The 16189-nt window shown below is 38.9% G+C and overlaps 2 protein-coding genes across 2 annotated transcripts; both read left to right on the top strand.

Moving 5' to 3' along the window:
• The first annotated feature begins 11878 nt into the window (after positions 1-11878).
• On the top strand, positions 11879-12776 carry pthlhb (parathyroid hormone-like hormone b). The gene is made up of 2 exons (XM_077209881.1): positions 11879-11967; positions 12242-12776. Exons 1-2 carry the CDS (start codon positions 11879-11881, stop codon positions 12621-12623), a joined length of 471 nt encoding a protein of 156 aa, XP_077065996.1. The 3' UTR covers positions 12624-12776.
• A 606-nt stretch (positions 12777-13382) lies between these two features.
• Positions 13383-15342, top strand: LOC143721268 (galanin receptor 2a). The gene is made up of 2 exons (XM_077211556.1): positions 13383-13436; positions 14428-15342. The coding sequence occupies exons 1-2, from the start codon at positions 13383-13385 to the stop codon at positions 15340-15342; spliced, it is 969 nt and encodes a 322-aa protein (XP_077067671.1).
• Positions 15343-16189: the final 847 nt, after the last annotated feature.

Here is a 16189-nt window from a genome sequence, read left to right as displayed (position 1 = left end):
GTTCTCCTATTGGTCAACTCGGAAGAGTGACAGACGCTGGTCCAAAACAAAGAGGCCGACACAGAGCGACAGCTGCGGCATATGGTGTGCGTCTGCAACACACACTTGAATTTACATCAAGTTTATTTACAATAAACTCTGCTTTGTTGTAAGGCCTGTAAAAAAATAAGACAGGGACATTATTATGAATTCAGTTCAACAGAAAACGTAGGTGGGGATTTTGACGGCGATTTCATAATAACTACAAGACAGTGGGGGAGGGGAATCTTAAAACAATTCCGTGGTACATGAAAATGGTAATTATGCAGAATTACTGTTTTTTAAAAAACATGGTATTTTGTAAGCATGGAGGAGCTTTAACCATATAAAGCCTCAAAATTATCAAAATGATATAAACTGCTGAAAAGTTTTGCTTCTACATGCCTTCTGTCCTCTGATTGATAGTTTCCGGTACCAGTACTCTTCTAGCTATTAAAATGTCTTTTAGTATTTTCAGTAGCTCAGCTCGTGTCTTTTTGCTGTGAAATCTTTAATGATTTTTATTGAATACCAATGTGCAAATTTTCCCTTAAAAACATCAAAACGTTAGACTAAAAATGTACATGGCAAGACTAAATCATTCTATGTAGCAAGATTAACTCAATATAGAGGAATTACAGCATAACATCCTACCTAAAGATGGCAGCATAAGCCTTAGACCAGGCTCTACAGTAACAGGACAGACACATAAGGTCAAATGAACCGTATTTAGCAGCAAATCCGGTACCAATCTGGTCTTGTGGTATGTATGACACACATGGAGAAGTACAAAGTATAACAGTTACAGCACTGTAAAGTAAACACAGATGAAATGCACATGTGAAGCCAGTAATAGTCTTAAGTCTAAAATCTTAAAGTCAACATGAAATCAAAATTGATCATATTTACTTTCTTATAATGCATGCTCCTGCAAACACTGCACATTATTCTAAAGAAAAATCGTATTTTATTTTGTCAAAACGCTTGCTCTGCATCTTAAAATAATATACATTTTCAGCTGACCAAGCCTTCTCTAAGATCCAATCAATTCAAAACAGAGCAATTCCTATAGGGTCCTCATGCCATCGGTGCTCGGGCCCTAATAAATGGATAAAATCGCACCATATTTTATTTTCATTAAATATTTAAATGACATTAAGGGTGTGTTCACACTTGGCATGTTTGGTGGGATTAAAACGAACCCTAGCGCAATTGCTTTGTTAGTGCAGTTTGTTTAAATAAGTGTGAATGCTGCCGTCCGAACCCTTGTGCATCAAACACGCGGACCGAGACGCTGTCAAGATGAGTCTCACTCCACTTCCAAACCAACTCTAGTGCGTATTTACTGAAATATGAACACAACACGGACCAAAGACATTTAAATAAACCAAAACAGGGCATGATGTCACAAGATGCAACCCTAAAAAGGACAGAAAGCTCAATCACACCTGTTTTTTCTCATGACAGTCGCGATGTTTCCCATCACAGTTCGGTACAGGCATCAGAACCGCGTCTCCTCACAGCAGATCTGGGTTTGTGTGACGGAGGGATTCCTGACACTGTTTTGACTCCTTTACACATTTTATAAGCTCTTCAAAAGTTCTCAGCTGGTCAAAATACCATCATATGTAGCTACACACACACAACGAGCGCATTTATCCCAGAACACAGCAGTGTTTTGGATGTTCGGTGAGTTCCGTCGAGAAATATAGGCCTAAGTAATATTTGCCGACCAAATAGATTGTGAACACATCCCTATGTCTTTAGGTTCGGTGTTAAAATGCCAAATGAACGCTAAGCGGACCAGGACTAAATGGAAACGACCAAACCAACTGAACCGAACTACTGTGTGAAAACACACCCTGAATGGGTGATATGAGTAAAACTTTAAACAAAAGCGGAAAAAAAGACTCCCTTCGGGAGTTTCCAATCGATCTTTTTTTATTCTTTGTCCAAATATCTCTTGGACTGATCTGGGCTCCTTTCCACTCATCTCAGGTTCACGGTCTCCACGCGCATAATGAACATGAGCTTGTGTGCGGGTGTGGATGTATGTGTTGGTTTTGACCACTGTCTGGTCTTCCTGGATTCCAGCTCGCTGTGGTTTAGGTCGGGCACCCTGGATCTCCGTCGCGAGAGCTGGTGATTTCGCCCCGCGCTTATGTTTCTGGGATATAGCTGAATTATAGCAACGGTGCCCAAAACCACACGGATTTTAACGCTTAATCTTCAGTTAAAGCTTTTCCAAGAGAGCTCTGCCAGTGAAAAGCAGAGAGGGAAACTTTGAAAATGTTGAGCTCTTAAGAAACACCCTTTCTGTCTTTATTGTATTTCATTTATACAGAAAACAGTCCACCGGCCAAGCACCACATAAAAGTGTCTTTTAAAGCATAACAGTGGTGCCCTCAGGAAAGGGATCTGAGAGAAACTAGGCAATTATCAACATCGGGGTGTATAAAAGTGGTTTTGAAAAAGGAATGCAGTGTAAACTGTAGCAGGGTGATGACATGTTCAAACGTATAAACTGTCCAAGCGTGTACGTTTTCCAAATCAAACAATCTTCGAATTGTATTTACTGTACATTTTTGTTTAATGATGGAATATGAGAATGCTTATGCATTGTGAACACTGAAGTAACAGCATCTGCAAGATGGCAATCAGTCACATTTTGCACGTCTAATGTCAACATGTTATTAGGTTTCAGTGATCAAAATATGATTATCTTGAAATGCAATTGGCGTTTGATAAACGTTGGATTGGCAGAGGTTTAACTGCATATTGACAATAGGAAATCAATGCTGTAAAATGCAAAACCTTGCTCTTAAAACTGAACTTTCCAAGTCCAAGTACTGACTGCGAGACTGCAGTACTTTTCAGCACACAGTTTAGTCTGTCCATCACACAACCTCTGTCAGCATATGTAAAAACTGAAATTTTCATATGGTTTGTGGCTTATAACCATATTTTCTCTCTATGAAAGCATTTGAGAGGTATTTTCAAAATGTTGGAGATCTAGAAAACATTCTGATCTTTTCTTAAAGGTGAAGTGTGTGGTATTTCTATGTTAATATGCATAGACAACTATAAGTAAGCCATTTGTAGGTTGATTTTGCCATAAAAGTGTAAACACTGTGGCTCTGTGGTGCTTTCAAAACATTGCTCCGTTTGTTTGAGCATCTCGACCAGCCCATCACAGCAACACTGACTCAACCAATGCGGAGGCGGGACTGTTTGTCCGTTTGTGATCAAACGTTTTAAAAACGTGAGCTTTTAAAACTGTGCGTTACAATTACATACAGACAGTTGCAATATCAACTGCAATTAAATAAAAGAGATGCGAGTGTGTTTTTGCCCCGTTTACTCCTGGTATTAAGATGTGTTTTGGTCGACGACACTAAATACAGGTGTAAACAGGGTCTAAAATGTTTTGAGCTTGTCCACTTTCCAACACTTCCAGAGGGAGTTGAAAACACATTCGACCGGATTGCATTCGTAGTGTAAACGCTCATGTGATCGAATGTGTTCAAACAGCCACAGACGACCGTCTTCTCTCCGTCTACTGAACTAATGAGTAACATTATGAAGAGCTCTAGACAGACGGGATTTAAACTGTCGTCTGGAGACCCAAGTTTGGTTTGAAGATGATAAATGTACCAAGCACAATGTTCTCTCACCATTCCTGATGCATTCCATTTCTAACACACACTCACAGCGTTCGGCTGGTCTTGTGTCTGTCAGAGCAGAAACTAAAGCTGATGCTCTGTGTGTGATTTTCCGTTGCCTTCGGTCATGTTCATATGTAAATTACACGAGCTTATTTCATCCATTAGATCGAAAGAACTGAAAAAATCCATACATTTACTCACCCATAGTCCCTCCCTCCCCTCCAAGAAATCACGACAGAAGTGAACAAAAGAGACAGATTTAAACACCAGGTGTAAACGGGAATGTCTCACTCGTCTACTTGTGATCCGATCGACCTAAACACATCTTAATACCAGCTATAAAGTAACAGGGTCTTTGATGCTGTAGTAACAATGTATCACCGCCTCTGTGTAGAGCATGAAAAGACACATAGACATTACTTTTGACCAGCATACAACAAGCAGCGTCTCAAAGGTTTGTATTCATGGCTAATTAGAATCAGGCCCTTGGTGTGGCGCTGATTGAGAGGCAGCTTTTCACAGGCACTGAATGGATTTGTCCTGGCTTGGAAAAACCTAGTACAGTATATTTCCCCTGTTGACAGTCCAAACTGTGCTTATAGGACACACACCTCGATGTCAACTCTCACTACAGAGAAAGTGAGACTCCTTTTCCCGAAGCCTGCCAGTCCAGCTCTTTATGAACGGCGTGCCAAACAAGTTCTCCATTTATTTGTTCAATTATTAAGTGAATTTTTGCTGTTTTGTTTGGCTGGTGTTGACGGAGGTCAGCTCGTGTCAATACTGGGTTGTACTCAAAGGCAATACGAACTGTCAGGTGTTTTTATGAGTCCTTGAGTGGGCACAAGGGCAAAGTTGCCACCCACGCCCACCTACTGTGTGCAAGCTGGCCGTTTTCCACCGAAACCAATCCATGGGGGCCGTCTGGTCATGTGACCATGTATATTGTGACTTCCCCATGTTAGCACAGGAATTCCACCTTGAGGATCCTATTCACGCGGGCCGACACAAAGAACCGGCAGTTTATGCCAAGCACAATTACCCAAGCACCTGAAGAGAAATCCACCTAATGTCCCAATGCACAGGTCTGGCCCACACAGGGAAGTTAACATGAATTGAGTTTGGCTGGGTGTTTCAATACTCCATTATTACAGGAATAATCCTCAACTGCTTAGTATAACTGTATTTTGTGAAAGCCAATTTTGGACCCGTGCTTCCAAAGGAAACCAAGACAATCGATTTTGTGTCTTAATATTACATATGATAAACCAATTTAAATCTAGATATCATATAGACCTACAGAACAGAGTTTTAGTCACTTCAAAAGTTATATTACAAATTAGAGTGTATTTTCACCAAAAAGATGCGCAAACTCTGTGTTCCTGAGGAGGTAACCAGCAACAGCAAATGCACTGAGCGCTATTGAGTAGGATTGTATTAAAGTCCCTGTGTTGAAAATCAAGTGGTGTTTTTAATCAACACCATTGCTGAGTATTTTCTCCCTAAAACTGCAGTGAACCAAAAACACGGTTTGAAATCGCTGGTGTTTCTGGCGTCACAAACTACCGTGTAACCAATCAGATCAACGTGTGATCGTCAACGAGTGGATCACTAAACTGCTGTGAGTGAGTGGAGGCGAGGCTAATTTGCATATTCATAGAACCGTGTATAATAAATGAGGGAAGAGTGTCGAGTTCAAGCTATTTTAGGGCATGCAGAATTATTTCTCACGGGGAAAAAATGCTTAAATATGTAATTTTGCTGATCAAAGATGAGTTATAAAGGGAAACAATTATTGACAACAGGGGGACTTTAAAATCCCAATGGGAAAATTATTGAAAAAAAAAAAACGCTGAAAAAGAGGACGGGCACTAATGCACTCTTTATCAAGCACCATAACAGTTTTCTACAGCTAAGATAACTAGAAGCAGAAGAGACTTTAAGCCTCGATACATTCAAGTTACAATGGCCTTGCCTGCTCTTACGTTAAAAAGAGAGTGGATCATTTCTCTCAGTGCAGGTAGTCATGCCTGTAATCTTGTTTTGTTCACACATATCATCATCAAGTCCATTTACCTGCAATCTCTCATTGCCAGAATAGATTTACCGGTATTTCTCACTAGGGCACGTGTGCATGTGGTGTCTACAAGGTGAAAAAGTGAACGTTTAGGTAACTATTGGGATACTGAAATTATGGTTGATGCTCCTTTCGACAACTCAGAAACGTATTATATAATTTACACACTGCTTTAAATCAATGTGCCTACACCAAAAATATTGGCAAACAAAACAGTCGCTATTTTTATATCACTTTTAAATTTAACCAGTGGGCCAGTCAGATTCTGAACCTGCTGCATGTTTAACCTCGCGTTGACATGTTTTATGTGAAAATACATCGCAGGAAGCACAATCACAAGTCTTGACCGAGCCGATGGACCGAAGCGCTCGATCGCCACCTGCAACGAGACAGAACGAGTCTCTCAGACCATTCCTGTCCCTCACTGAACCCTCTCGCTCTGGAAACTTAAACAGCTTTTTAAGAATGAGGAGGGTTTTTCAGTTTGTTGCTAAATTTAGGTTGGCCCTGTGCAGGCAGCAGGTTCCTGAGCCATTTTCAACAAAGATGAGCCGTAGCCCTTGCCCAGTGCTGGCGGGTGGCGTCTGCCGGTGGTCTGCTGTTCTCTTATGCACTAGCTTTTAAGTAAACATGGCAATTCTGCGGTCGCCATCGCCATGGCAGCCAGCAAAAGGCCTTACTGTGTGGCGGCACACACAGCCTTGGTGTGCCTTCTCCTACCCCCCCATACCCCCCCCCCCCCCCCCACACACACACACACCTTCAGCTCAGTGGACTGAGGTCAACAGGCATTGAGACCCATGATGTATGATCCCCAAAATCTGAAGAAGCCCCTCAGCAGTTCACCTTCCGCTCCCCGTTGTTCCAGCGCAAACACAGCCCTTTTTCATGCATGCATTTTAACCGTGGCGTATCACTCATCTGTCCCGCCGCACGGGATTCTGGGATACGTGTGGGTCTTTAGAAGGACACCTCCCATTCACCTCCATTATGCAGTAAATATTTGTATATTTTATGTATGGCTGGATGGTGGAGGGCTAAACTAACCAAGCATTTACTGGAAGGGCTTTCCCTCCAGACGATTAGATAAAATCGAAACATGTTTTTGTAGGCGGTTTGCTGACCGCTGAAATGTTGACAGACCACATGGGATGGCACCTGCTCGACAACATGAAAGCATTCACCTTCATCTCTGAGATTGCCTTTATTGTCTATTATGCAGAGCTTGGTATGTACATATGTATGTATAGTATATATGTGTCTATAGTAGAGTTTTGAATTGCCTTTGAGAAGAAATAAACATTATATATATATGTATATATATAGGCTATATATATAGCTGAAACTCGAAAAATTTGAATATCGTGCAAAAGTTCATGTATTTCAGTAATTCAAATTAAAAGGTGAAACTAATATATTTAGTATATATAACTATATACATATGCATGATTATACTTTTATATATATATTTTTTCATAAGATTATACTTATGAGATTTTTAATTTGGGGTTTTCATAAACTGTAAGCCATAACCATCAAAATTATAACTTTTGCACGATATTCTAATTTTCCGAGTTTCACCTGTGAATATATATATATATATACACACACACACACACATACACATATTAAATAATATATATATTTATAAAGGCCACGTTGTTTACTTATAAAAAGCTGTAAGAGAAATATATACTCACATATTAAATAATATATATTTATGGTCTTTGTCTAATTAATGAATTTATTACATTTTTTGCTGTAATTATAAATATTTTTTCGTTATTTCTAAAACAAAGTTAAATTATATTGAACACTTTGCATACACTAAATATAGTTTGAGACTGTAAAATGGTACCAATGTATAGTTCTATATACATTATTCAAAATTAAATTGAAATATATCATGCAGTAAAAGCTGATACAAAGCGTTTCGCCAGTGAAAGGTCCTTTGTATGCTTTGTGAGCTCAGGAACACATCAGGTTTGACTTTGACAAGTTTCACCTATAGTTTTTTATTGAGAACACACGTCTGTCCTTTCCGCGGCCCCTAGTGCTGAATATTTAAATACAGTTTGTGTGAATACTCTTTTCATGAAGAAGTCCTCTAGGTGCCTTCGTATATCGATGCAATGTGAGTATAAATGAATGAAATAACACAAGTCCGTTCGTCGAACAATAGTGACCTAAATGAAGCTGTGCTTATGGAGATCAGCGGTGGGAGGTGTGTTGGGGTTTTGGGAGCTGCCTCGTCGCTTTCCAAAACTTCTTACCTGCTAGAAGAAGGATTTACTGGAACCCTCAGACAAGCTTTCACAACTCGAGCTCTAAACGGCCTGTTGGCAAGGCGGCCATGTTTTCTCTGGCACCGAATCAAACCCGCCGGACTAGATCCAAAAGTACCTACACAACACAAACCTGTGGGATGTTTGGATGATAAATTGCCGACGCTCTGCAGTAGAACAAAAAAAAAAATATTGGCCTCGCTGGGGACATCAGTCTTAATAATCTCACATTTAGATGGCATACTGGGTGGCTGGCTCGCATGTTTCTCCAATGTCCCACGATTCACTCAGAGTGGCGTTTGACTACAGGTGTCATATCAAAGTTTGTCAAAGTGCTGAGAAGGTCAAGTGCCAGTGGTCGATGGGGGAACTGACAAGGTGTTAAATGACATGTTTTCTTCATTCAACAATTTCACGGAGAAGACCGCAAAAAATCCGAGACTTTCCCCGGTGGCAGAATTCACGTACGCCTCGTGATTAAATCTAGAGCGCTGCTGTGCCGCGGCCCGCTGGAATTTTTTTGATTTTATTTTTTTTTGCTGGTCGAATGGAAGAAATCGTGTCATGTGTTCCCGCAAGGTTACATGATAAAACAAATAAACACGAGAACAAAACAGGAGTACGCTGGAAGCGGAAAGGAAACTCAAGCCGTGACAGTTAAACAATTTCTTATAAAAAAAAAACGCAGGGCTTTTGACATAAGTGTTGATGAGTCAAACCCTTTTGAACATTGCTAGACGATGCTGTCACTGGCTAGAAATAAAGAACAAAACATTTCTCAGTAGTTTAAGGCCACTATAGAGAAAGAATGAATATGAAGGATTCATGGGACGAAATGCACGTTTCACTGCAGGATCTTTTACAGCACTTCAGGTTCTTCTAAACAATACCCATTTTTTTCTATCCAGTTTGACTAGTTTTTGAGTCTGGGTTTATTTCATATTTCATCATAATTTATATGATAAATGAGAATTACATACAAATGATAGAATTATATTGTGTTCAAAGGTGTCAATTGTCCAGTCTACAAAAAACTGAAAATGCTAATTCTGTCATAGTTTCTGCCACTGCCCCCCATGCATTTTCCAAACTTGTATGCTGTTATTTTTCCCGTAGCACAAGCAGAAATTTCTAAAGAATCTTTACAAAGTTTGTTTTACTATTCATGACAGTGTATAGACTCAAATCATAAAAGTAGTCCATGAAACTGCACATATTTAAAAAAAAATTAAGACATTTGTGTAAGGAACACCATATGTTTGGGTTCGATGAGATTTTTTGTAAGAAGTTTCTCATGCTCACCAAGACTGCATTTATTTTATAAAAAATACAGCAAAAACTGTAATATTGTGAAATATTATTACAATATAAAATAACTGTTCTCTTTTTTAATTTATTTTAAAAATTACTTTATTCTCATTTTTTTACATGATCCTTCAGAAATCATTCTAATATCCTGATTTGCTGTTTGCTGCTCAAGAAACATTTCTGATTATGCTCAATTTTGAAAACTTTTTTTCAGGATTCTTAGATGAATAGAAAGCTAAAAAAGAACAGCATTTATTTGAAATAGAACATTTGTGTAACATAAATGTCTTTACTGTCACTTTTGATCAATTTAATGAATCCTTGCTGAATAAAAGTATTAATTTCTTTCAAAACCCTCAAACTTTTGAATGGTTGTGCAAGCCAGTTTATTTTCCAATGTACGCACTGCCTCATAAACATGGAAATATATGGAATATTTTAGTGTCGCACAGAACTAATTTGTAGTTGATGAGCATTAGTTATGTTGTGAACCTCTTGCCCCGAGGCCTATAAATGAAGCGGTACTATTTTGTGGGCTCCCCGAAAACCACCTTGACCATTACGTTTGCTTAGGAGGCGAGCAGACCCACCCACAGGCTTGATTTCACTGAGGTTATGGTCATAATCTCTTGGGACAGTGGTCAGCCAAAGCTGTTTACTTTCTTCACCCAGCTTCACCCATGTTTTAGGAGGGGAGGGTCTCATGGTCTCCGTTATAAGCTATAATGTTCATCCGAACTCACAGAATTTCCATGCAAAGTAAAAGACCAATGTTAGGCGTTCAACATGATGCAGCATATTTTTTTGATGTTTTATAGATATCAGTTGTCCATTGTAATGGCTTTCAGGAGTTTTGGGGATTTGCTTTCATACATTAAAAGGACCCAGTGTATGGATAAGATCTTAAATAATAAGCAGTAAAGACAGAAACATTAAAGAGACCATAATATGCTCATTTACAGGTTCATAATTTTGAGCAGGGAGTCTACTAGAATAGGTCTAAATGAATAAATGTTCAAAAACACATTATTTTTCATATACATAGTTGCAGCACCTGTTTTCACCCTCTGTCTGAATACTAGTTTCTGTCTTCTGAAAAACGCAGTCTTCTCTGATTGGTCAATCACTTAGAGCGTGTATCGGAAAAGTAACGACCCTTACCATAAGCGGCGAGCATCAGGTTCCAAGCCTTAAAACTTTGTTAAGGCGGGTCAAGGTAAGGTGTTACAAGGTGACGAACGAGGCGTTTAAGGCAAGTGTTTCTGTTGGAGAACCTTTTGGGCTGACTTTGTGCTTTGTAACTTTGCAGGTTGTTTACATGCACAAACAGCGTATATACGCTGAAATGCACAAATACGTACAATTTTAATCAAAAGTCCAGATTAGAGATCAATGGGTGATTATTCGTTAAATGCTCCCCCTCCTGGCCAAACCTGATCCCTTCATGAGTGTTGAGAGAGAGAGAGAGAGAGAGAGAGAGAGACCTGCATACCAGCCTCTTTCCAATGAAGGTGTCTGCCTGTGCGTTTCTAGAAGTGTGTGTGTGTGTGTGGGGTTTGTCAGTCTGGTATACACTTTGGCAGTCATGTGCAGCAGACACACACACACACACACAGACAAGTGTGCAGTGCGCACTAATTTTCTCTGCTGTAACGCCTGCTGTCTATTCCAGTTTGCAGTGAACAGCAAAGGGGACTTACAAGACTCACCGGTGCAATAAATCTAACGCCCATCGCTCTGGTCCTCTCTCTCTCTATGCATTCATTCCTTCAAACACTCTGGAAGGAGACATAGGAAGAGTTTGTCTTCTGGACTAGTGGAGTTTGGACATATTAACATGCTTCATTTAGGCAGCAGATGATGCTCCTGGTTTATTGAAAGTACAGTCACATGTTGGGCTTCAACATCTGTAACACGTCAAGCCGGGTGGCAGTAACATCTACTGAGCAGTGGCATTACATGTGAGTATATTATCAAGGTTGAAGCCTTACAACAGCAATTTAATGTAGGCTATTACAACTCATGTTAATTGATGAATTATGATATAATTCTATTATTATTTCCACTTGTGTACTGGACATTAACTCAGTTCTAATGTACCAGCAATTAATAATTCAAGTTAATGTATGTATGTATGTATATATATATATATATATATATATATATATATATATATATATATATATATATATATAATGTTAAAATGCATGCAGAAGGTGAAACTTTTTTATACTATTATTATACTTAATATTATACTATTATATTGAAACTAAAATCAGTCAGATTTTCAAATGATATAAGGCAAATATTTTATATTATATTATATATAAAAATATGTAGTAATTAAAAAAATATAAAACTATATATTTTATATTATTTGTATTTTATCTTTTGCCTAATAAACCTAATAGTACATATATTATTTTTTAGACTAATATGCCTAGTAAAATATTATGATATAATAATATTATAAACATATATATATTGATAACTTTGTGACTGTCTCCTGTGTCCAGTTGTCCAGTATGTTGAGGCATTGGGGGTTTGCCGTGTTCCTGTTAACTGTCCTGATACCGGTCCAATCCAGACCCACTAACACTCTCAACAACAGACAGTAAGTCATGATCTCGTCTTACTTTTTGAACATGAGTGATGTCTGCAAGATCTCTAAACATAAGGCTTGTTCAGAGTAGTTGAGATTGCCATCTGCTGGCAACAGAAGAAACAGGAGCTCTAAGAAGCCAATGCAGAATAAATGCAGTTTTGCATGCAGTGAAGGTCAAATTGTTATAATAAAGCATCATGTTTTTCTTGTCTACTAGTCAAATGCCAAAATCTCTGCTTGTGACTTGAGGTTAAAATCAGTTTGAAATATATTTCCTCTGCAGGCGGCGTTCAGTAGGTCACGCACAGATGATGCACGACCGGGGCCGATCTCTGCATGACTGGAAGAGGCGCAAGTCAATACAAGAGCTTCTTGCGCAGGTGCACACGGCCATATCCCCGTACCAGAGCGAAGGGAGCGTCCAGGCCCCGCTGTGGGCCACCGTCCACTGTCCCAAACACATCGGCAGCAACAAAAACTTCCCCTTGAGCTTTCAAATAGAGACTATAGGGATGAGAGACAACCTACCGCAAGAGACCAGCAAGACCCTGAGATATGAGCAACAGCCATTGAAAGCTGTGACGAAGAGGAAGAGGAAGATGGGGTTGGGCAGATTGAGAGACCCAGATAGGAGGAAAGCCTTACATATGCAAAGAGACCATTAAAAGAGCCTGGACATGACAAGACTGAAGGGACGATCACACTGACAGCTCATTAATGAGTGAGCAGACTTTATGCAAATGAACAGTGATACAATGTGGTCACATGATCTGCTGCAGTCAGTGACTTTCACCATGGCATGGGATACCAGGACTCTTTTGAGAACCCACTTGTTTTTTTTATTCACAATAAAGGCCTTTGCCTTTATTATAAACTCTCCAAACAATTCTTTATTTTAAAGTCTTAATTGATGCGTAGAATATGCTTCATATACAAACTAATTTGCATATGTTACAATTAGAGTAGCCTGTTTTAAATGTATTCATTCAGTCAGACTTTTCGTGTAATATTTAATTTATTTGATTGGAATATTTATTTCCTGAATGTATCTCAATGCTGCTGATTTTGATGAGATTTTCAAATGCACTTTAGATAGTTACGCTGGTCTACATTATGTATTTTTCTATCTTTTACATTTTATTACACAGCTTTTCTTTTATTTTAGTTAATGTTCTGCTATTTTCAATTAATAAATTGATAAGCAATACACAATAAAACTGAAAAATAGAGAACCCCAAATTAATTCTCATAATTTGCACCACTATAGGTGAAGTTTTTACTATTATTTTCTGTCAGTGCACACAATGCATCGCTTTATCCCTTCATCAATATGGGTTAAGTAGCCGTTACTAGTGACTGGGGATGGTGGAATAATCAATCAATGTGTGCTCGTTTGCAAATACCGAGCAAATAAAGACACAAAAATGGTTCTAACAACAATTATACACCTTTCACTGCACATGCTAATGGATGGAGAGGTAAATGCAAGCTTCTGTCAACTTCCTGTGAGTGCTATAGGATCACATGCCAAGCCTTAAAGACTCATTAACCACAAGGCAGGAGCCCAGAGATCAATCACAAATCAATAAGCCTCCAATCAGAGAATGAGAGATGGAAAACCAGCAGGGAACGACTGACATTCATTCGAAATATGTTATTTAGTGTATTCGCTACATAAAATCTTGTGCAAGAAGTCGCTTTTTGAATCAAATCCAATAGAAGACTTTATTGATAAATGGATATTTTTCATATCCTTTTTTTGTCTCTGTAAATGGCACTATTCTAACGGAGGTATTAGGGAAGCTTAGTCCATATTTTGTCTATTCTTAAAGCAGGATTATATCTTTACACATTTAGAGTCATCTCTAAAATAAAAATGATTTGTTGAATCTTATCTGAACGCACAAATGTATCATCTTTGCAAATACACGGATATCTAACTGAACGTCTCAGATGGTGAGTAAATCATTTCCTCTGGTAATATGCAAGAGGAATTAGTATTTTGTTAACAAATAAAATAATTTTACTTAGTTATTTTATAATATAATTTATCATTGAACATATTTTCAGAAGCACAGTGATAAATGTAGTTAACCTAATTTTTATGTTTTTACACTGAGAGATAATAATGTTTTTTTATATATAAACTGTGTGTGTAAATATATATACACACACTAGTCAACATTTGAAGTGGATCAAAACCTTTCATCAAAGTGCATGAATTTTGAACAATACCCATTCTTGTCTAAGGACAACTTTGAATAACTTTTTTAAACCACTTCAAGTGTTGACTACTGTATTAATGTATTTCAAAATATGTAATATTATACTGTATTTATATAATTTTTAACAAATTTTAAAATTATATTTAGGTATGCTAATAACGTTTTTTTTATTATAATTCAATACAGCGATTTAAAGATTTAAATGCTACTTAAAACATACTATTTTTCCCATGGTCTCTAATAGGCAGCCACAAACTCGTACGGAGTGATCTTTGCTTGCACTTGTGGCATCATAGTGGGCATTGGTTTCTGTGCCAACCTCCTGGCCTTCTCCCTCTTCGCCAAACACAAGAACCTTCATAAAAACCGCCTGGACGTTCTTCTGCTCAGCATGGCTCTGGCCGACGTCCTCACGCTTCTCCTCATCCCCTTCACCATCCACTCCGCCATCAGTTTCTCCTGGCCTCTGGGCAACACGTCCTGCAAGGTCTATCAGTTTCTGCTGGCATTCTCCCTGGCCGCCAGCACATACTCCCTGTGCACTGTATCAATGGTTCGTGCCATGATCATCACCAACCCCTACCGCCCCCCAACCATGGACCTGGTGCTACTCATGTTTATTCTAGTCTGGGGCCTGAGTTTCTTTATAAGTCTACCGTTGCGTATTTTCGCCAGTAAGGAAAGCTTAGGCCCAGGTTTGAGTAACAGCACTGTTTGTCTGCCAACTACCCAGGAACATCATTACCAGGTTGTTCTCAGCCAATTTGTGCTGTACTATCTCATACCAATGCTGGTTATCGCAGTCAGCTCGGGGCGTATGGCTTTTTTCTTGCACAAGAGGCCCGTTATGTCCCTCGCCAGCACCCGCAACACACGGCGGGCGTCTCTCATGGTGTTTTTGGCGGCTGGGACGTTCTCCTTGTGCTGGCTGCCAGGGTATGTTCTAGAGCTGTGTGTGTATTTGGGACTTTACCGGCATGGGCGCTCATGGGAGATGTTTCATTTCACCTGCACGGTTCTCCAGTATCTGCACCCCTGCGTGAATCCCGTCCTCTACGTTCTGCTGTCCAAATGCTACGGGCGGAAGAAAGACTGGCTGTTCAAATGCAATAGGAAACGGGTGCAACCCCAGATTATTAGCGTGATGGAGAGTTTCTGAGGATCCATTTAAAACATGTTGACTGTAAAAATGAATGAGCGCTTGGTTTGTTTGGTTCAAAGAGATCGAAAATACTTGGAGAAATTTGGTGTAGTTAATGGCATCTACTGGTAGCCTAAAGATCTACCAATCACTAAAGGTGTGGTCGCATCACATTAGCACAATTTCGCAGGCAAAAAAAGGTCCAGTCTATCGTTCATTGTAGCGATGTATGAAGCACAGCTCACACAGAAGGCACTTTCAAACCAAAAAAGCTCTGTTCGTAAACACGGCCAATCTTAATGACCAACTTGAAGGCTGATCAATCTGAATTATATGTGAATAAAAGCATAGATTCAATCTGTTCATCATAGGCCTAAAGCGAGCGATCGTGTCAATTCTAAACCGCTTGAATCATATGGATTAGTTTTATCTCTTTATAAACATTTTGAAGCGTCAACCTAGTGTAGCGGTCAATGGAGGAACAGAAATCTCTTTTCATCAAAAATATCTTCATTTGTGTTGCGAAGATGAACGAAAGTCTTATGGTTTTGGTTGGAAGGAACGACATGAGGGTGAGTAATTAATGACAGAATTTTCAATTTGGGGGAACTCTCCCTTTAAGAAATTTTTCAGTGAACAATACTTGAGTTTAGTCCAAAAACTAACAAAAAATTAGCAGTTATGAGAAATAGTGCCATTTTCTGTGTAACATTTTCCAACTAACTTTAAATAATGCATTTCTACTTGTGTGTACATAAAAGGACAATAGGGTCGAGTTTTTAAAATAAATTTCTGTGTAATTTTCGAGGCTTGCCTCACGCAACTCAAAGAGCCAAACGAAATGTGAACTATTTTTTAAAACAGT

This window comes from Siphateles boraxobius, unplaced genomic scaffold, assembly GCF_051911475.1.
Source record: "Siphateles boraxobius isolate OS27281-9 unplaced genomic scaffold, OSU_SipBor_1 65, whole genome shotgun sequence".
Classification (NCBI taxonomy): domain Eukaryota; kingdom Metazoa; phylum Chordata; class Actinopteri; order Cypriniformes; family Leuciscidae; genus Siphateles; species Siphateles boraxobius.
Note: the sequence above shows the minus strand (reverse complement) of the source record. Positions and strands in the feature narration are given on the sequence as shown.

Excerpts from the sequence above, each read along its gene's own strand:
- LOC143721268 (XM_077211556.1), top strand. The coding sequence starts at position 13,383 with ATGGTTCTAACAACAATTATACACCTTTCACTGCACATGCTAATGGAT. Across the intron at positions 13,437-14,427 it reads ACATGCTAATGGATGGAGAG|GCAGCCACAAACTCGTACGG; the intron begins GTAAATGCAAGC and ends GGTCTCTAATAG.
- pthlhb (XM_077209881.1), top strand. The coding sequence starts at position 11,879 with ATGTTGAGGCATTGGGGGTTTGCCGTGTTCCTGTTAACTGTCCTGATA. Across the intron at positions 11,968-12,241 it reads AACACTCTCAACAACAGACA|GCGGCGTTCAGTAGGTCACG; the intron begins GTAAGTCATGAT and ends TTTCCTCTGCAG.